Raw genomic sequence first — 20,985 nt, forward strand, 5'->3', positions numbered from 1 at the left:
GAAATTTGCAGTTGCTGTGTTAAGTCTGTCTGAAAGTGAAGGAAAGTTAGTTTTACTTCTCATTGTATCTTTAAATTTGTCTTCAGAAGGTCTCTACCTCTCCCAGAGTGTCTTAAACTCACAGTATCTGACATGTGATTGGCAAAACCTCAGCTTGTGTTATTTAAAAATATTCGCCTGAAATGCAGGACTCTTAATTTATAGGGTCCTTTCCCAAGGTAGGCGTATCTATAGGAAGCTGTGAGTGTACAGCACTCTTTCAAGAAGTTGGTGAAATAGGACAATACCCCTCAGTCCCTTGGGTGTGGTCTTTCAGTTCTGGCAGCTGTGTACAGCTACCGGCATGCAACATATTAAAATATTTTCATTCTGTTTGTTAATTTCTCTCTACTTTTCATGTTTTTGTTTTCTTAATGTAGACATTCACTTTCTAAAAATTTTAAATAGTTTTCTGTTCCCTTTAGAGTCCACCAAGCAGATTTTATCAATAAGTCTTCACTAGAAATTGCCCAAACCAGTCCTGTGCCTGCAGAAAGCTTTATTGGCTGGGCGAATGCCCTCAGCCAAGATGGCCACAGCTACCTTCTAGTGCCCTTGCTTGCCCTCAGCAAAGATGGTTCCAGTGACTTCCTTTCAAACTTCTCTTTTCCCATAACAAATATGGCGCCTCCACTTCCTGGATTCCGGTGTGCTGGTGTTGCCGGGCGGTGAGTGTAACTGGCGACTTTCTGGGGCAGGTTGTCTCTGTCACTTAGGAGTGCTTTGGGACTGGGAGCTGGGAAGGGGTGCTCTCAACATTTAAGATCCTTTTCTCACAATTGGGAAGTTATGGCCGCTTCCCTGGCACACTTCCAATTTCCTGCCCATCCACCCCCTCCTCCACTCCAACATGCGGCCTCTGCAGCCTCTGCAGCCTTGTCTTTGGAGAATCTTGAGAATTCGCAGGCATCGTGTCTGGATGAGCTTAGGTTCTCTTTCTTTTTTAAAACAGATTTGTTGTGATATAATTCACATTCAATAAAATTTGTCGTTTTAAAAGTTTAAGGACATGGGGCTTAGCATAGCGACCCAATTTTGGGCCTGTTGTCTTGTTTAACACTAGTTTCATTCATTAATTATAATGTTTTAAAAATTTGTACTTGTAGCATGTATCAGAACGTCATTCCTTTATTGCTGAAAAATATTCCATGTCTGCATATACCACATTCTATCCATCGATTTATTAGTTGATGGACATTTGAATTGCTTTCACTTTTTGTCTATTATGAATAAAACTGCTATAAACATTTGTGTAAAGTTTGTGTGAACATGTTCTTATTTCTTGAGCATATACGTACGAGTGGAATTGCCCAAAGTGTAACTCTGACCAACATTTGAGACACTGCCAAACTGTTTTCCAAAGTGCCTGCTGCCTCATTTTACTTTTTTGTATGTGGATGTCTAGTTATCTCAGTGTTGAAAAGCCAGTCTTTTCCCCATAGAATTGTCTTGGCATCCTGTGGAAAATCCATTGATGAATAGACATTTTTCCACAGAAGACATACAATACCATGGTCTGATGGCCAACAGATACACGAAAAGATGCTCAACATCACTAACCAAGATATCATCTCATGTCTGTCAGAATGGCTATTATAAAAAAGACAATAAATAACAAGGGTTGGTGAAGATGTGGAGAAAAGGGAAACCTCATACACTGTTGGTGGGAGTTTAAAATAGTGTAGCCACTATAGAAAACAGTATGGAGGTTCTGTAAAAATTAAAAATAGAAGTACCATATAATCCAGCAATTCTACTTCTGGATATTTATCTGAAGAAAATGAAAACATTAATTTGAAAAGATATACCTTATGTTCATTGTAGCATTATTTACAATTGCCAAGATATGAAAGCAACCTAAATGTCCATTGATAGATGAATGGATAAAGAACATGTAGTATATATATAGAATGGAATATTACTCAGCCATAAAAAGAACAAAATCTTGCCATTTGGATGGACCTAGAGGGTATTATGCTAAGTGAAATAAGTCAGAGAAAGACAAGTGCCATATGATTTCACTTATATGTGGAATCTGAAAAATAAAACAAAACAGAAACAGACTCATAGATACAGAGAACAAACTGATGGTTGCCAAAGGGGAGAGGGGTGGGAGGATGGAGAGCATAGGTGAAGAGGATTAACAGATACAAACTTTCAGTTATAAAATAAGTAAGTTATAAAATAAATATGTCACAGGGATGTAATGTAAGGAAAGCATAGGGGATATAGTCAACAATACGGTAATAACTCTGTGGTAACAGATGGTTACTAGATTTATTGTGATTATTTCATACTGTATATAAATATTGAATCACTATGATGTACACCTGAAACTAACATAATATTGTATATCAACTATACTTCATTATAAAAAAGAAAATCGATTGACTATAAAAGTAAAATTTTACATCTGGACTCAGTTCTAGTCCATTGATCCATATGTCCACCTTTTGCCAGTAGTACACAGTTTTGATTACTGTGGCTTTGCAGTAAGTTTTAAAATTGGAAAGTATGAGTCTTCCAACTTTGTTCTTTTTCAAGAGTGTTTTGGCTATTATGGGTCTCTGGCGTTTCCATACGAATTTTTGAAAGTTTTGTCAAATGTCTGCAAAAAAAAAAATTTTAGTAAGAATTGCATTGATCTGTAGATCAATTTGTGCAATATTTCCATCATAAAATATTAAGTCTTTCATTCCATGAACATAGTATGTCTTTCCATTCATTTAGATCGTCGATTTCTTTCAACACTTATTTTGTAGTTTTCAGTGTACATGCCTTACATATTTTTTAATTAAATATATTCTTAAATATTTTATTTTTTGATGCTATTGTCAATGGAATTATGTTCTTTTAATTTCAGTGTGGTTGTTTATTGCAAATGTATAGAAATACATGAGCTCTGCAGCTCATCTTCCATCTCCAACTGGACTTCCTTGATGCTTAGCTCAATGCTTTCCCCTCTTTATTTATGTGTGCACACACACACACACATGCACATTTTTAGAACTGTTTGAGAGTATGTTGCAGACATCATGTCCGCGTACCAATATATATTTGAAGGGCATTTCCAAAGAATAGGGACATTCCCTTATGCACCAGGTTTTGGTAAAAATGGGAGCCATTTGGGCATGTTGAAAAATATAAGTGAAGATTCAGTGGAACAGAAGCAAGAGAAGGGATTGTCATCGTTGAAGGCTTATGGACAGGTTCAGAGAGTGGAATCTAAGGCCCGGGTAGAGGAGTTGGCCTTTGCCACAGGAGGGACAGCAACCTGTTGTAAGGAGAGGTGAAGAGAGGTGACACAGTGTGCAGATGTGGGAACCTTGTTGTGTTTGATAAGGGAGTTGAAGAAGTTCCTTTCTGCTGGCTTCTATTTTCTTTGTCAACTAAGAAGTGAGACATTCTGTTGAAAAGAGGAGGAAGGTGTTGAAAGAATCAAGGAGAGGGGGACGAGGGGGTTATGAGATAAACGTCTCAGGATTCCTTTGGCCAGATTCCAGATTGGTGCCCATTCCAGATTGGTGCTCATTCATTTCGAGCAAGCCAGTTCCATCCTATTTAGTGACTCTTATGACCAGCACACAGAGACTGGGTAGATAGTTGAGTTCATCTGGGCTGGGGTTTTGCCAGAAGGGTTTGATGAAAAGACAGAATGGGCAGGGAAGGGACGTTTAGAGTATTAACCAGATTATGGACCATAGAAGACACTGAATAATGATGAAAGAAGCAAGATGGCTATTGGATGGGAAATAGAAGGGCAAATGGTCTGGAGGTAGGCTGGGAAGATAGAAGCCTGTAATTTGTTTTTTTAATTATTACTTTTTCGTTTATTGGAGCTAGCCATCAGAGCACGCATACTATAATAAGTATTTTACATGCGTTAATTTAATATAATTCTTACAACAGCCCTATAAGGTAAGCAAGCATAGTCATCAAGCCATTTTTATAGATGAGGAAACAGGTTAAGTGACTTGGCCACTTAGGTTAGGTGACACAGCTGAAAAGTGACAGCAGGGGTTCAGCCCTGAGTCTCCACCTCCAGAGACCCTGCACAAGTCTGTTCATTTCTGCAGAGCGTCCCAGCTGTGTTCCCTGCTTCACTCAGCTAACAATGTTTGAAAATGCAAATTGATTATACCACACACCAACTCAGAAGCTTTTATTATATTGCAATTTAAGTGGAAATATGTGTAAAAAAAAGATAAATTGATGGATGAATAGAGTTGGTTAGATGGATAGTTACATAATAAGGAAAAGCATAGTGAAATGTTAATTGTGAAATCTAGGCAGTAGCTATATGGATGTTCGTTGGATAACTCTTTCCACTTCGTGCTTGAAAAATTTCATGTAAAATACTGAGAGAGAAGAACCCTAATTGAAGAAAGTAAATGACGTTAAACCACTTTTACTTGGACCCTGGTTGACTTGTATAAGAATCTGTAGAGTAATGGAAGAATGGCTGCCTTCTCATGGTGAGCAGGTTTTTATGTACTACGAGATTTCTTGTGTCTATAATCCCAGGTATCCTCTACTTTCCAGTACTGGAAAAGAATAGATTTTGTAATTAAAGCACTTTTAAGAGAGGAAACTATGCACTTCTGGAGAAGGAAGTTGAGCCACATATCAATAATTTGGGAGCAAAAGATAATCATTGTATTCTATTTGCCAGCGTAGGTGGTTTCAAACCACAAGAAGGGTCTTGTTTGTCCCTATTACTTGCTTTCTCCTGTACAAATTCACTGAGTCCCAAATAACGTGTTTTACCTGCACAGATACTTATTTTATAATAAAAAGGATTCTGCCTGTCAGTAGGCTTTTTTTTTCTTCCCTTTTTTTGGGTTAAAATGCCTACTTTGGAATGTATTTGACATTTAATATAAGTGGTTCTAAAAGAAAAGATAGTTATCACATCAACATGCTATTTGTTTTCAAAAAGGATTCCTTTTGTTTCATATCCCTAATGATACTTTGGGTTGATGGTTGGTGTCAAGGTACCTTTGTAGTGCAGGCCGTGTCATTCATTGACCTGTTTGTTCCCTTCCAGAAGCCTCCAGAGCAGTGTTTGGTAACATGAGGGGAGAAGGAGGAGCCACCAATGCCTGCAGCAGAGGTGTTTGCTGAAACTTCAGGCTTGGTTGGCTAATCTAGCGCATGTGAAAAGACAGGATGTTCTTGCTTCTTTGGGAACTCTGATCACTCCACTCCTTTCAGAAGCAATCAGCTGATGTCTTGGCTCACTCTCTGCCTACCCGAATGTTCAAAACAGCTTGTGACCGGGTGTCCTCAAACAAGAAGGATCTTGCCAGGCCTCCCTGTTGATTTGTTTTCATCCACCTCCTGGCTTTGCCTGATCAGGTCACAGCATAGAGACTGCACAGACGTAGGAGGCTGGAGGTCTTGGATTGGGTCATCCTAGCTTGGTACTTTCTAGATGGGTTTCCTTGGGCCAGTTCCCTGCTGCTCTCTGTGTTTGGGGCTGACTGACTATAAATCAGGGTAATGATAGGATTACCTGCTTCACAGGGTTGTTGCAGATGAAGTTCTTAGCATGATGCTTGGCTAAGAACAAGCACTCGATAAATGTTAACAACTCTTGTTATTATACTGTTTCATGCTATTCGGAAATTGCTTTTTCATTCAAACATGCAGCTTTGAGATCTTTCAAGTTCTGAATGTCATTTTAACAGCTGCATAGTATTCTATAATTTGGAATACGGCCTCCTCCCAAACCCATTCCTTCTCCGTCTTCTCTAACTCAGTTGATAATACAACCCAGGCACCGAAGCTGCCACTCCTCATTGCCTCTCAGTTCCTCTTGAGCTTCGTTATCCATTCAATTATTAAATTCTACTCTGATTTTCCTTCCTAAATATGTTCTTACAATGTCCCCTGCTCTTGACCGGTAGTGCCCTGCCCTCATTCACATACTCTTCCTCTTTTGCCGGGATCACTGCAGGTGAACCAATTCCCGTTGCTTGTGGGATTGTCTGCCACTGGGCTTAGATCCTGCAAACCCACCTGCTACCCAGTAGTCAGATCTGCAGATCTGACTCTGTAAGTCCTCTGCATGGCGCATGGTGGCTGATGGAATGCATGGCACGTGGTGTTGTCTATAATAAGATTTATTGATGGCAACAGCTTGTGAAACAGAGAGTAGCAGAGGATCCAGGATCTCCCAGGCCCATAGTTATTTTACAGAAAGGTGGGCAGGATTGGATGCACTGCAAAGGGCCCCCCATTAAAGAACCTAGCCTATGGGTGGATATAGAACCGGGTCAGGCACACCTCATTTGTGACAAGAGATGTCCAAACATGAAACTCAATAAGCCAGCTTCATGGTCTTCGGAGCTCAGCTAGAGAGTGTGTGAGCAGCCAGGCCTTGAAAGCTGGTCCTTCTCAGACATGGCCAGGAAAAGGAGAGGGTACCAGCCAAGACCGCAGGGTTGGTCCCTCCCCAGTTACTCAGAGTGTGACCATTCCTTGACGCTAAGTTTAAACTCCGGACACCCCATGCCACTTGTGGTTGCCCAAACTTGTTCTCATAGTATTCACTCTGTCCTCTGGCCATGGCCTAGCCTGCCCCATGCTTGGGGATAACCTCCTCCAGAAAGCCTGCTGCCCCTTGCTGGGTTTTGCTCTGTTTTGTCATTGTGTTAACCTGGTATATCTCTGTGTTGGGATCACCCCAAACTGTGAGCAACTTGAAGGAAGGGTCTATCACATTCACTTTTGTATCCCCAGGGCCTGGCACCAGGCCTGGCATGTTAAATAATTGCCTGAATGCATGTTTGAGTAGGCCACAGAGGAAACTACCCAGAAATTAAACCACTGAATTAATTACCACTGAAATTAATTTTGGATATACCCTTCCAAATTTGGTTTTTCTAGCTATAGATCTATATATTTCTCTCTCTCTCTCTCTCTCTCTCACCCCCTCCCCTCTCCCTCCCTCCCTCTCTCTCTCTCTCTCCCTCCCTCCCTCTCTCTTACACACACCCACACATACAATATTTTATTTTATAAAACTTGGATCAAATCCTGCCTATTGTTCTATTGTTTTGAAATCTTTTCCCATTGAATACCTCACGAACAGTTTTCCTTCTCATTAAACATTCTTATAGTCCTTGAATTATAGGGCTGCACAATATTTTACCCTTATTAGAAACTCAGCTTGTTTTCTAGCTGAAATTATAATATTAATGGTTTCTTTTTGTAACGAGAGTATTCATTTCTCATGATGAAGAAAACATGGTAAACAGATACTGGCTCTAAAGTAAAGACGAGGAAGACCATTAACAATAGAAAAGGAATTTATTCTGGTTCTTCTGTGGTTTGGCCTTTAAGATGTTGGGACTTCAGTCTTTCAAGCCAAGATTGGCTGTAATGGTGGCTCCTCTTAGGCAATGTCTTTTGTGTTGCATTGTTTTATTTTTTTCCGTGGCAGGACGATGGCGACTCAGGAAGTCCCGCCAGGCAGCCAGGCAGAGGAGAGCAGCGCTTTGGACCTGCCATCATCTTGTGACATAAGAGATTACGTGTTGCAAAGACCCAGCCAGGAGGCCCACAGCGAGGCTTTTAGTTCTGTGGAAACCTTTTCTCTTCCTTCCTCTTCTGATGTGGATCCAGGTAAGCAGCAGAGTTTAAACTAAACTAACACACACACACACACACACACACACACACAATCCTTAACATATACAGGTATGTGATAGTTTGTTTCTCGCTCTTCCAATAGTAGATCTCCGAGGAATGATTCATTGCCTCAGGCAGAAAAACATCTTATCTAAACAAAACTGTGGGGAGAGACTTCAAAGGATAGCTTCCCTGGTATAACCACCACAAGAAGCTATTTCCTAAAGACTTTTTGTGTGTGTGTTGTTGTTTTTTTGTCTGAGTCCCTTTCTGATCTCCCTCCAAATGCATTCAGAGGCAGGGGAACACTTGGTTTAACAGGGAAAAGAAAGTAGAATTGGTTTTTTGTTTGTTGTTCTTTTAAAACTTCAGAAAATAGCAATGTGGGCTAGTTATGTGTCACAGGTAACCGTAAGTTATGCGTTACAGGTAAAGTCTTTAATATTCTGAATACTAAAGACTTTAGTTTTCCTCTTGGAAGTATATTCTAGACTTAGGTAACAACTTCTCTACAAGTTTCCGTGACTAAATTACCAAACTCTCTTTTTTAAGCTTTATGATAATTCTTTGACATAGTGAGCATTTCTAGAGGTCCACAGACCTGGATTCAAGGCTCTGCCACTTACTGGCTGTGTGACTTAAGGCATGTTTCTTAACCCCTCTGAGCTCCAGAGTCATCTACAAAATGGCGATTGGAATGCTTGCCTCATGGAGTTAGGTTAATTCCAGGAACAATGTGAAGTACCTTTCATGGTGTTTGCCATACATTGGTGCTCAATTATTATCTTTATGCTGTTATTATTGTTGTTATTAATATTAAGAAACCCAAATATATATTTTTAACTCAGGTACTAGAGTTATGTAGGCCTTGATGATGAATTTAGTGTTGGCAATAAGTAGGGTATGTACCTGTCATTGTCTTCAAGAATTCTATGGGCAAAATATGCTTGTAAACTCCCTTATGATTCTGTTCAGGGTCAGTGAGCCTCCTGTTTAATTTACTTTCCGACCAAGAACAGATCATTCCTTATCTATTTTCTTTCTAGGTTCAAAGTCTTAGTTCATTTAATCTTTCTTCTTCCCCCTCCAATCCTGCTGCCTCTGTATTACTTTCTATCCCTAAAACTGATTTTGTTCATCATCTCTGGTTATTGCAGCATTTCCTGGAACTGGTGAATGGGTGGACCGAACTTTAGAAGTGTTGTTCTGTTGAAATACTTCGTGGCAATGGCTCTATTCTTCCAGAGAATTCAGTGTGGATTCAGTTTTTATTTTTTTATTGCCTATTGGGTAAATAATCCATAGGAAAGCAACTGTGATTTCACGTTTGGTTGACAGTTCTAAAAATGAGAAGCATGTTGAAATATTTATATTGGAGTATTTGTTGAAAATCGAGACATTTCATGCAAAAAGGTTCTTTTGGAAATCCTTATAAAAGTCTAAACATAGGAAGGCACACTGCTAAGACAACCATTATGCATGGTATGGGTCATGGTGGTGCTGGGTGAGACCGTCTGGCTTGACTTCTGGTTCTGTTTCTTCCTGTGGTTTGACCTTGGGCAAGTCACTTGGCCTCTGTGTGTTGGTTTCCTCATTTGTAAAATAGAGATAATCTCACCTACCTCATTGTGCGGAGGCATCATGAGGATGAATGTGTGTGAGGCACAGTGCCTGGCACACGGTGAGCTCATGCAAATCCAACTCTTCATGTGTTCAGCATCTGGGCCACTCGACACACCACCACTGTGACCAGGCTCCATTTACACTCATGACCTCCCACCTCAAGTGGACACTTCGTGCTGCCCACCTACCACACACCATTTTCCTAGCGTGTTCACTCGCCTGCCCTCCTGGATGACTGTTTCAGATCGTCTCCTCTCTTTACAAACCTCCATTACTTCCTTCTTCAGCCTTTCTCTCAGTGGATGACCTGATTAAGAAAACAGAAGCAATCAGAAGAGGATCACCCACTCATATTCCACATCCACCAGCTTCCTTCCCTCCCATCCCTGTCTTATGCCTTCACTTCTGCACTGGGTCCTGTCTTATCTCACCTACTCAAGGTTGTCACTCTGGTACTCTCCTGCATCACTGGTTCCCCCCTCTACTGGTCATTCTTGTGATCATAAAAATATGCTGTAATATCTCCCATCTTTAAAAAAAATGTCTACTCCGGACCCCAAGTCCTCTAGTTATGGTCTTATTTCTCTGTTCTTTCCTATAGAAAAAACTTTAAAAGAGTCATGTACACCTGCTGTCTCCAATTCCTCTCCTCCCAGTTCCTCCTAAAATCTTCTAACCTGGCTTCTATCACTCCATGGAAATAGCCCTTGTCAAGGTCACTGATGACCTCCACATTCTTAAATCCAGTGGGCAGTCCTCAAGCCTTATCCTTTTTGATCTGTCAGGAGCATTTGCGTAGTTGACTTTTCCTTCTGGAATTCTTTCCTCACTGGGCTTTCTGGGAGGAAGCCATGATTGTCTTCTTACTTTGCTGTCCACATTTGTTCCAAGTCTCCTTTGCTGATTTCTTCTTGCCTCCCCAGCCTTTTAATGTTTGAGGGCCCCGGGGCTGAGTTCTCAGATCTCTTCTCTATTATTATCTACTTCCTCAATGATCGTATCCAGTCTGGGGACCTTACATGCCCTAAGAACCCTGCTCAACCCCAGAGTTTTCTGTTCAGCTTGACACTTAGACCCTCTGTGTACTTGACGTCATCACTTCAGTTTCTATTAGACTTCTTACATTTGGCACATCCCAAGCCAAATTCCTAATACTCCTGCCCCATCACCCAGCCCCTTCCCCTCACATACACATACGCACACCTGTTATTTGAAGCTTTCTCGTCTTCAGAAAGCACTTGCATCCTCTCTTCCCTTTGGCATAAACTTAGGAGTCATCCTCAACGTCTCGCTTTCTCTTAAACCTCACATCCAGTCCATCAGCAAATCCTGTCCACTCTACCTTCAAACTAAATCTAGAATCTGAACAGCTTTTGCCTTTTCCACTGCCACCACCCTGGTCCAAGCCACTGTCATCTGTCTTCTGGATCGTTCTGTAGTCTCCTTACTAGCTTTTGCCACACCTGCCTGTATCCTCCTACAATCTCTTCTCAGCACAGCAAACAGAAGGATCCTTTTAATATATAAATCAGATGATGTGAGTCCTTGGTACAAAACCTCACGTGACTCGGAGCAAAAGTGGAAGCACTTACCTGGCATCCATGCCTTCTGGACCCTCGGCCTGTTGCTTCTCTGATCACGCTTCCTGTAGTTCTCCCTGCCCTTCCTGGGCTGGGCCTCTGCCACACCAAGGGTGTCCCTCTGCCCTGGATGCTCATCCTTCAGGAGGCCCACCCGCCTCCTGTGTGTAAGAGCCAGTGCCTACTGATGTCCCTTCATTGTTTCCTTCCCCAGCTTTATTTTCCTCACAGAACTAGTGCCATCGGGCACCCTGTATATTTGATAGTGGCAACAGGGACCACTGCAGAAGCCAGGGTATGAGGCCACGGGCCCAGGCTTAAACCGAACTTTTGTAAAGGATTCCTCATTTTACTTCGTAGTTGCCTCTGGCTAGGGGCCTGTCACTGACCTGCTCTTCCCAGCCAGGCTTTTTGAAGGTGTTGCCTTCATGCCTTCATTCAGCTTCATCTCACAATTGTTCCTCACTCCCGGGCCCAAGACCTCCACCCCCGCTACCCACTAAGCTGAGCCTTCTCTTGCTCAGATGCCAGTGACTTTCCCAAGTTGCTAAACCTAATGGACACTTCTCTCCTCTTATCTTGCATGCTCACTGCCATATCACCGTTCGTGCCCTGGAGGAGGACATTAGTGGCAAGGGACATGGGACATAAGAGTACTTTCTAAGAAACTAATGGGTTGATAAGGATCTGAGAGTATTAGAAAAAGCTCAGAAGCCTTAGTCATTTCAGTCTGGGTACCCAAAGGTAGGTGAGGCCAGGCTATATTTGTCTAAATAAACAGAGCTCAGCTGTCCTGAAATGACACTAGCCAATTTTCATGAAGTGCTAGTGGAGTAAACAACTTGTCACCTAAGCCAGGTGCAGGATTACAAAATGCCCTCCCTCTGCCTGTCCTGGTGAGATAAGGCAGGAGACCCGCACCCCAAAAAGGTCTTCCTGAAACACCATTTCCATTCTGTTCCTCTAAGTGTCTTTGAGATTTCATTGTATGCTTCCACTTTCCTGCCAACTCCCGTCAAAGCTCTTGTGCCTCGTTTTCAGGACTCTGTTATCTGGTGTCTGGGGTATTTATTCAAAATATTTAACAACCAATTCAGCAGTATTACAATATTTTAACAACTAGCAAGGCTGTACAGGTGCATGTCAGCTGAACAGAGGCCCCTGTGGGTGTCTGATAAAGGCCTGCCTCTCCTGCTGGGCCCATTTTTATGCTGAGTCAGACCTTAATGCATCTGCTGAGCTGCATTTTTCCCCAACTTGCAATGTGCTCCCTTCATCCTGGTCAACTTCAGTCCACTTCAGAGACTCCTGAATTGAATCCTTCATTTAGTCCCGAATACATACTTGTTGATGGACATTTGGGATTTTGAACTCCCTGCCTCCAAGATACTTGTTTTCTTTCTCTTGTGTTGCTAGGCACAAGGAAAGCATAGAGTAAAATGATGGAAGTGCCGAACAAACTGGCAAATGGTCCTGGTTTAAGCCTCTTGAAAGCCAGATCACAAAGGTTTCCTGGAGGCGCCCAGTCCTGTGTGCATTACTATAGCTTGATAAATTTTGGGCAGCTCATGTGGCATATCTTATCAGGGCCTTCTGAAACCTTTGTCCTGGAAGCACCCAAGATGCATTCTAATACAGGGCAAAGAATTCCTCTAAAGTTCCTGCTTAGACGTCATAATATAGAGGTGGAAAATCTCAGCCCTTTCCTCAAACTTGAACTTCTTGGATCAGTTGTTGAAGAAGTTGGTTGAAGGTATACAGCAAGTTGAATGTTAAACACAATAAGTCTTTGATGATTGAAGGCCCGAGCTGACAGACTGCTATCAGTTTAAAGGCAGCAGTGCTTTAATGCCCTTTTATTTTTCTTTTATGATTTGTCAACACTGTCATCTTCAAAGGCCATTTTAGAACCTGTGTATTTAGGTATTTCATCCAAGGAATGTCATATTTAAAAGTAGATAAATACGTCTTTTTTTTCCTTTCAGTGATTCATATGGTATCAATTTGTAATTCTAGAAAACTTTATTTTCATAAGAAATTATAAGCTCTTAAATCCAAAATCTCAAAATAGAACTTATGTAATTCTGGGTATGTTATTGCTGTTTTAAATGAAAGTCAGGGTATATTTTAGACATGTAAATAATTTTAAAGATATTTCCTTCATAGGTGCATTAAATGATATCCAACCTATTGGCTAATGACCCAGCACCCTCTAAACTGGACCTAAGATCCTGAGGAAGGGGAAGGAGGAGTCTGATGAATCGATTCTCTGAGAAATCATACAACAAAATCTGGTACTTCCTATCACATACCAGGTTGATAGGTTTTATTTGGAAAGTTACAGTATTCTGCATAGCAATGCCTCTCTTCATTTGTTACCACATCCTGGATTGAATTATGCAGACTTGAGTTATCTAAATTCAGCTACCTAGACTTAATTTTCAGGTCCAGAATGGGATTTTAAACTCTTTGTCTGCTGCTGTTGGAAGGCAGCAATGGGTCCTAATTGTGTGGCCCAAGTAGTGAAGGATAAACTACAAGAATATATGTCTAAGGCCCACAGAGTTAGCGAATGTCGCAGCTTCTGGGTCAGTGGTTTTCAGACTGTCCCAGGAAGCCCTTTAGGAGCTGCAGGGTCAGGATTGGAAGGAAGTAGTGAGCTTATGGGGATCCTGGACTCCCCACTCTTGTTCATCCATATTAGCTTATTTACCCTATGGGCTTTCAGATAACCATTCATTAAAAACAAGGATGTCAGGGCCAAAAAGAGTTTGAAAACCACCAAGCTCACCTAGTCATCTCATTTTCTACAAGAGAAAGTTGAACTCCAAGATAATGAAGAAAATCACCCAGGTCACAGAATAACCTGGAGGTTCCTATTTCCTAAGTGACCCTCTGTACGGACTACTCCTAACTGTGCCTTTTCTATCCCTTTAAAAAAGTAAGAAAAACACAGTTCTCTATTCTGGACTGTAGATAACAGTAAATTGTCATTATAGATGATCATAGTTTAAGAGTAGAATTATTTTTAAAGGCTCAAGAATGCTATTTGCCATCTGTGACATCTCTCATCACTCCTTACTTTTGAGTCTCAAGGGCACCTGCTAGGGGAGAAGAGACTTGTGTACTTCTGTGTACTTTGCCTGCAGTGACAGTTTTAAAAAGAAATCCCAACTGAGTTGAAAAACAGGCTGTGTTCCTGCCAAGAGCCACACCTACTGGCGTTTATCTTTTCAGTTCAGGTGTGCAGCGGTGCCCACATGGTCTGACCCGATAGCTCTCCTCAAGGGCTTCCCCCACTGATCATTCAGTCACGACTTGTCACTCAGCTGTGTCTTCTTCAAATATGAGAAAACAGCTTGATTAACATAGTCAAACATACCCATCGCTAGTATCATTCACTGTTAAGTATTTGTAGGACAAAGAAGACTATGCACAATTAAGAGAGAAGACAGGGAGATGCATAGTTTATCATTTATTGACCACTTACATTCCAGGCACTGGGCTATGCATTTTATATGCACTGTTCCTTCTGATTCTCACATCTACCCTCAATAAATAATTACTATTATAACCTCCATGTTACCTATGAGGAAATAGAGCCTTAGAGAGGTTACATATTAATATGTTACCCAAAGAATAGTGGGTAAGCTAAGACTCAAATCTGGGTCAGGCTGACTTCAAAGGAGAACTTTAAAGAAATACAAACATCCAGGTATGAGTGAGTCCTGAGTAGTTAAGTATTAAGTCTTAAATATTTACAGTTACCTCCTTCAGTCTCTGCTAGCTTCTTTCTGCTAATTCTGAATATCTTCAATATCAGGACTTTCACAGACGACCAGGACTCTGGTTCATGTGACCAGTGTGTGTCCACTGCCCACTGAGTTCCCCTTTCAACCTCATCTTTCCATTGCTGCATAAGCTCTAACTACCTTCAGACTAACCTGAGAGAGGGCATTGCCTTCTCAGTTAAATTTCTCACACCAACTTCTTTTTGCTTTTTTTAAAATTAGTTTCTGGTGTACAAAACAATGTAATAGAGATTTATATCCCTCACAAGGTGATAACCCTCCTCCCCCAATCTACTACCCCTCTGACATCGTGTATAACTGTTACGTTACTGTTCCACTGACTCTATTCCCTATGCTGTACTCCACATCCTGTGACCATATATATATATATTAAATTACAGTTGACATTTATTGTTATTCAGCTTCAGCCTCAGGTGTACACTGCAGTGGTCAGGCACCTACACCATCCATGAAGTGGTCTCCCTAATAAGACAAGTGCCTATCTGACACCCTACAAAATCTTTACAACATTATTGATTATATTCCGGAAACTGTCTTTCGTATCCCCATGGCAATCATGTGGTTACCGATTTGTGCTTTCTAATCCCCTCACCTTTACACCAACTTCTTATGTTAAAACCAAGGGAAAAACACAAGTCAGCGATTTTAACTGTGTTTGCTGGAATGAATGAAACCCTTGATAACTTTTTCTGTCTAGAAGAAATGTTCTCATCTGGCCGGGAACTCATCTTATCCTTTGCTCTTTGCCCTTTGAAGTTATAAATCTTGCTTTTTGTCTGCTGAGTGGCTGCTTCTTGCAGACCAGCAAACTCCCTGATGTTTTTGATAGAGCTGAGTTTTGCTAACGTGTTTGATATTATTATTAAAACATAACTTTTAAGGGTAAATCCTTTTTAATTTATTATTGGGTCCCTCCTGTTTGCCTGGCAGGGTTCATGTTTTGTTCTCTGCCTCATCTAGTCACAGTGTCTGCAGCTGCTGCCTTCTAGACGTAGACCCTGACATGTGAGTAGAGAATAAGGGTGCAGTGCCTGTCACACAGTAGGTGCTCAGTAAAGGCTGATTGAATGAATAAATGAAACCACATATAAGTGAAACTTGATAAGGTCTAAAAATAGATACAAAATATCATAGTACCTTGATTATTAGTTTATAACTTTATTATTATATTTACACTGTGATTGATCTTATGTGTACTATAGGATGAGAAAGTGTCTAAGTTGAATAGCATATACTCTTACGCAAACACTGCAGATTTGCTCAACTCTCATTTAGAAAGTCTTCATGCTCATCCAAACTGGTCTCTTTGCAAAGCCCCTGGCTTTTTTCCTTGATAAAAAAAAATCAGAGAAATGAACATCTGTGAGGAGGTATAATGCTACTGACAGTAGAAAATTATCATTACATTTCCCAATTATGAAGAAAGTATGTTCCTGTTTAAGTTGTTTCTTTATTTATTCAGCAAATATTTCTGTAACTATCATGTATAATTGTGGCTGTAAAGATACCCCTAAAAATTTTTTCTTAAAAGCAATGCTCTTAAGAAAACTATTCCTATGCATTTTATAGCATTGTGAGTTTTTTTTCTGCTTACAAAATAATAAAATTGAGTTGAAAATTTAAGTCAATTTTAAAAACAAACAAGCAAAGAGGTTTAGTTCTATTTCTTCACAATATACTCAGTAGTTATGTCTAGAATTTTTTGGTTTTTTTAAAACAAAGACCTCTTGGAAAATATTAGGGAATATTACACAAAGTATAAATAAAAAGATGGGGTAGTTACCCATGGGCTAATGCCATTTTTGAAGTAGATTTTGGGAGAACATTAGTTAAAATAATATCCCATGTTTTTAGGCAGTAATATGTAAACAGGGTCTTGGGTCTAGAGCCTGAGATATGCCTGGCCAGCTCCTGCTATGGGTTAGTGTTTGAGTCTACTGCCCTCTAGTGACTAGTTTTTACACATTCCTGGGCCCTACCAAAAAAAAATTTATATGTACCAGATGTGTTAAGCCTTTGTATTATAATGCATTCTTTGCAGAGTTTTGTGCCTACTGGAGATCAGACTTAAAGTTGTTAGTGATTATTTTACTCTTTTGAAATCTGAGAAGCTAACTTGTCTTAAGGCCAGCAATGCATCTAGTTATTGCACATGCATTCTATAACTTGAGGACACCTTTTAATTAACTTGCTTGATTGATTGCAGGCTAGAATACAGACGTAAAGAATGATGTGTATATGATCTTTTAATCTATATTGTGCCTAACATTCCCTAATATTTTCTAAGAGTTCTTTGTAAGAAAAAAAAATTATGGACGTGTTTACTGAGTGTATTGTGAAGAAACAAAACTATTTTTATTTTGCTTGTTTGTTTTTTAAATTTATTAAAATTTTCCATTCAATTTTATTATTTTGTAAGCAGAAAAAACTCACACTGCTATAAAATGTGATAGGAATACAGTTTTCTTAAGAGCATTTGCCAAGTAAAATTTGTGCTTTTTTTTTTTTTTAGCAAAGGTTAGACCAAAGGATTTAAATTTGCCTAGGAAACACAGAGAGCCCCAAATAAGATGAACTCAAAGAGACCCACACCATAATTAAAATGCCAGAGTTTAAAGACAGAGAGAGAATCCTAAAAGCAGCAAGAGAAAAGCAACTAGTAACTTATAAGGGAGCTCCCATAAGAATGTCAGCTAATTTCTCAACAGAAACTTTGCAGGCCAGAAGGAATTGGCAGGAAATATTCAAAGTGATGAAAAGCAAGGACCTACAACCAAGATTGCTCTACCCAGTAAAGCTATCATTTAAAATTGAAGGACAGATAAAGAGCTTCCCAGACAAGAAAAAACTGAAGGAGTTCATCGCCACCAAACCCATATAACAAGGAATCTTAGAGGGACTTCTTTAAGACAATAAATAAATATAAATAAATAAATAAATAAAACAAGAATAATGAAATGACAATAACTACATCTACATATCTATCAACAATTACTTTAAATATAAATGGATTAAATGCTCCAGTCAAAAGATAGGAGGGCTGACTGGATAAGAAAACAAGACCCTTACATATGCTGCCTATAAGAGACTCACCTTAGATCAAAAGACACACACAGGCTAAAAGTAAAGGGATGGAAAAAGTTATTTCATGAAAATGGAAACAGACAAAAAAACGCTGGGATAGCAATACATATACCAGACAAAATAGACTTTAAAACAAATGCTATATAACAAGAGACAAAGAAGGACCCAGTAATCCCACTTCTGGGTATTTATCCAAAGAAACCCAAAATACTACTTCCATATATTCATTGCAGCATTGTTTACAGTGGCCAAGAAGTGGAGGCAGCCTGGGTGTCCATTGATAGATGAATGGAAAAAGAGTAGGTGGTACATATATACAATGGAATATTGCTTGGCCATGGAAGGGAATGGGTTCTTGCCATCTGCGGCTGTATGGATGGACCTGCAGGGTATTGTGTTGAGTGGAATATGTCAGACAGAGAAAGACAGATGCAGTGTGATTTCATTTATATGTGGAATCTAAAGGACAAAATAAACAAAACAGAGATAAACTCATAGACACAGAGAACGTTTTCATAGTTGACAGATGGGAAGGGGATTGTGGGGTGGGTGGAAAAGGGGAAGGGATTAAGAAGTACAGATTGGTTGTTACACAGTGGTCATGGGGATGTAGGATATAGCATAAGGAATATAGTCAATAATATTGTAATAGCTATGTATGGTGTCAGATGGGTACTAGATTTATTGGGGTGATAGATGGGAGGGGCTTGGGCGTCAGGGTGAAAAAGGTGAAGGGATTAAGAAGTGCATATTGGTAGTTACAAAATAGTCATGGAGATGTAAAGTACAACATAGGGAATATAGTCAATAATATTGTAATAACTGTATAGTTCCAGATGGGGACTAGACCAGTCAGGGGAATCACTTCTTAAATTATATAAATGTCTATGCACTGTGCTATACACCTGAAATTAATATGAAATAAAATTGAATATAAACTGTAAATGAAAATTTTTTAAAAGGGGGAAAAGGTGAAGGGGAATAAGAGGTTCACATTTCCAGGTATAAAACAAATAAGTCATGGGGATGTAACATACAGCATAGGGAATATAGTCAATAATATTTTGATAGCATTGTACAGTGTCAGTTGCTGGACTTATCATGGTGATCACTTCTTTATATAAATATTGAATAACTATGGTGTACACCTGAAATGAATATAATGTATGTCAGCTATATTTTAATAAAAATATTTTTAAAACTCTGCAATAAAATAAATCTAATTAGAAAATGGTCAAAAGACATGAAAAGACATTTCTTCTGAAAAGGATATTCAGAAAATGTTCAACATCATTAGCCTCAGGGAAATACAAATTAAAACCATAATGATACTTATCAGAATGCTAGAATAAAGAATAATGACAACACTAAATGCTGGTGAGGAGGTAGAGAAACTTGGTCATTCATACAATGCTGGTGGGAATATAAAATGGTACAGCCACTCTGGAAAACAGTTTGGCAGTTGCATATAAAACTAAACACACAACTTCCATATGACCCAGCAATTACACACCTGGGCATTTATCTGAGAGAAATGAAAACTTACCGTTTATTTAAAAACCTGTACCTGAATGTTCCCAGCAGGTTTATTCCTAATAGCCCCAAAGTTAAACAGCCCAGATATCCTCCAACAAATTGATGGTGCATTTATACCATGGAATACCACTCAGTAATAAAGAGGAATGAACTATCAATACATGCAACACTTGGGTGAATCTCCAGAGAATTATGCTGCATGGGGGGATAAAAGCCAATTCCAAAAGATTGTATACTGTATGTCTCCATTTATACTCGTATAATATTTTTGAAATTACAAAATTTTTAGAAATAGGAGAACTGATTAGCAGATGTCAGGGTGTGTTTTGGGCGGGCAGGAGGGAGGTGGGTATAGTTATAAAAGGGCAACATGAGAGATCCAGTAGTGATGAAAATATTCTGTATCTTGACTGTGGTCATGGATGCGTGAAACTATACATATGATAACATTGTATAGACACAAATGAGTACAGTGAAACTGGAGAAATCTAAATAAGATTGTTGGATTGTATAAGTGTCAATATACTATAGTTTGAAGTACATTGGGGGAAAGTGGGTAAAGTTTCACGTAAGCTGTCCGATTATTTTTTAGCTCTGCATGTGAATCTTTAATTATTTCAATAAAACTTTCCATTAAAAAAAATCCGTTGGGCATCAATAAATAATGGCCTTTTTTCTTTTAAAATGCTTGCCAGATCATCTTTTTCCTGTTCCTTATGTTTTTTTGTAATAGTTTTATTTTTCTCTGAAACAACTTTAAAAATCGTTATACAGATAAACAGTTCCCTCTCTTTGATCAATTTTCATTGTTTCTAATGTTTGCTTTTACAAAGGGCTGTGTCCAACGTACTTCTGGTTAAACCCTTATATGTAACAAATTATTTTTCAAGCTAAATTCCTATAAGAAAAATTGTTCTATCACATATGAAAAAAAAATTTGTTTCATGGAAAATGTTTTCTTTTTTTTAACTTTTTAAAAATGTATTTTTCAGTTACGGTTGACATACAATATTACATCAGTTTCAGGTGTACAAAAGAGTGATTAGAGATTTATATACCGTAATTTGGTGCATATTCAAGTTTGTCGTCCAGAAAAGGGATGAAAACCACTTTTTCCAAGACTCTTATCAACACTCGTATTATAATTTTTTAAGATTTTGCTAATGATCTAGATAGAAAAAAATCATTTCTTGTTTCAATTTGCATTTCTCTGATTATAGTGAAAAGAAACATTGTAATTTGGGGGGGCATGATTTTTTTCTCTACCTACTAGCTTTCTGACCTTGGGCAAGTTGCTACACTTTGCTTTGCTCAGCTTCTTTTCTGTAGAATGAGAATGATAGATAATCTTGTCCGCTCTTAGGTTGTCATGAGGATTGAGTGAGGCACCTGGAGCTTCTTACACTTAATAAATGCTAGGCATCATTACTACTGCTGCTGTTAAAACGAGTACTGCCAGCCACCGGGGTTTACTGAATTCCTTTCAGGAAGAGACTAAGCTTATAAAAGAAAATAGTTATCTAATTTTGTAGGAGAAGGTTTAAATCTAGTTGTGATTATAAATAGTGCAGCAGTTCTCAACTGAAGGTAACTTTGTTCCGCAGATGATATTTGGCAATGCCAAGAGGCATTTTTGGATGTTACAACTGGGGCAGGTGGGGCCGTGCTACTGGCAT

At 39.4% G+C, this 20,985-nt stretch overlaps 1 protein-coding gene across 9 annotated transcripts in view; it reads left to right on the top strand.

The window, feature by feature from the left end:
* The first annotated feature begins 613 nt into the window (after nt 1-613).
* The window catches only part of SHLD1 (shieldin complex subunit 1), an 81,053-nt gene continuing 60,681 nt past the window's right edge, over nt 614-20,985 (top strand). For 7 of the 9 annotated variants that reach the window (XR_012491108.1, XM_074317422.1, XM_019734924.2 and 4 more), the window contains exons 1-2: nt 614-707; nt 7,487-7,668. Coding sequence is in view for 8 of the 9 variants with exons in the window: in XM_074317422.1 (XP_074173523.1) it covers nt 661-707; nt 7,487-7,668 (229 nt within the window). In the remaining variant the exon portion in view is untranslated. Of the gene's footprint in view, nt 708-5,091; nt 5,423-7,486; nt 7,669-8,831; nt 16,269-20,985 lie in introns of those variants that run through there. The other 2 variants (XM_074317419.1, XM_074317417.1) reach the window with 2 other exon arrangements.

Source organism: Rhinolophus sinicus, linkage group LG13 (genome assembly GCF_036562045.2).
Source record: "Rhinolophus sinicus isolate RSC01 linkage group LG13, ASM3656204v1, whole genome shotgun sequence".
Classification (NCBI taxonomy): Eukaryota; Metazoa; Chordata; class Mammalia; order Chiroptera; family Rhinolophidae; genus Rhinolophus; species Rhinolophus sinicus.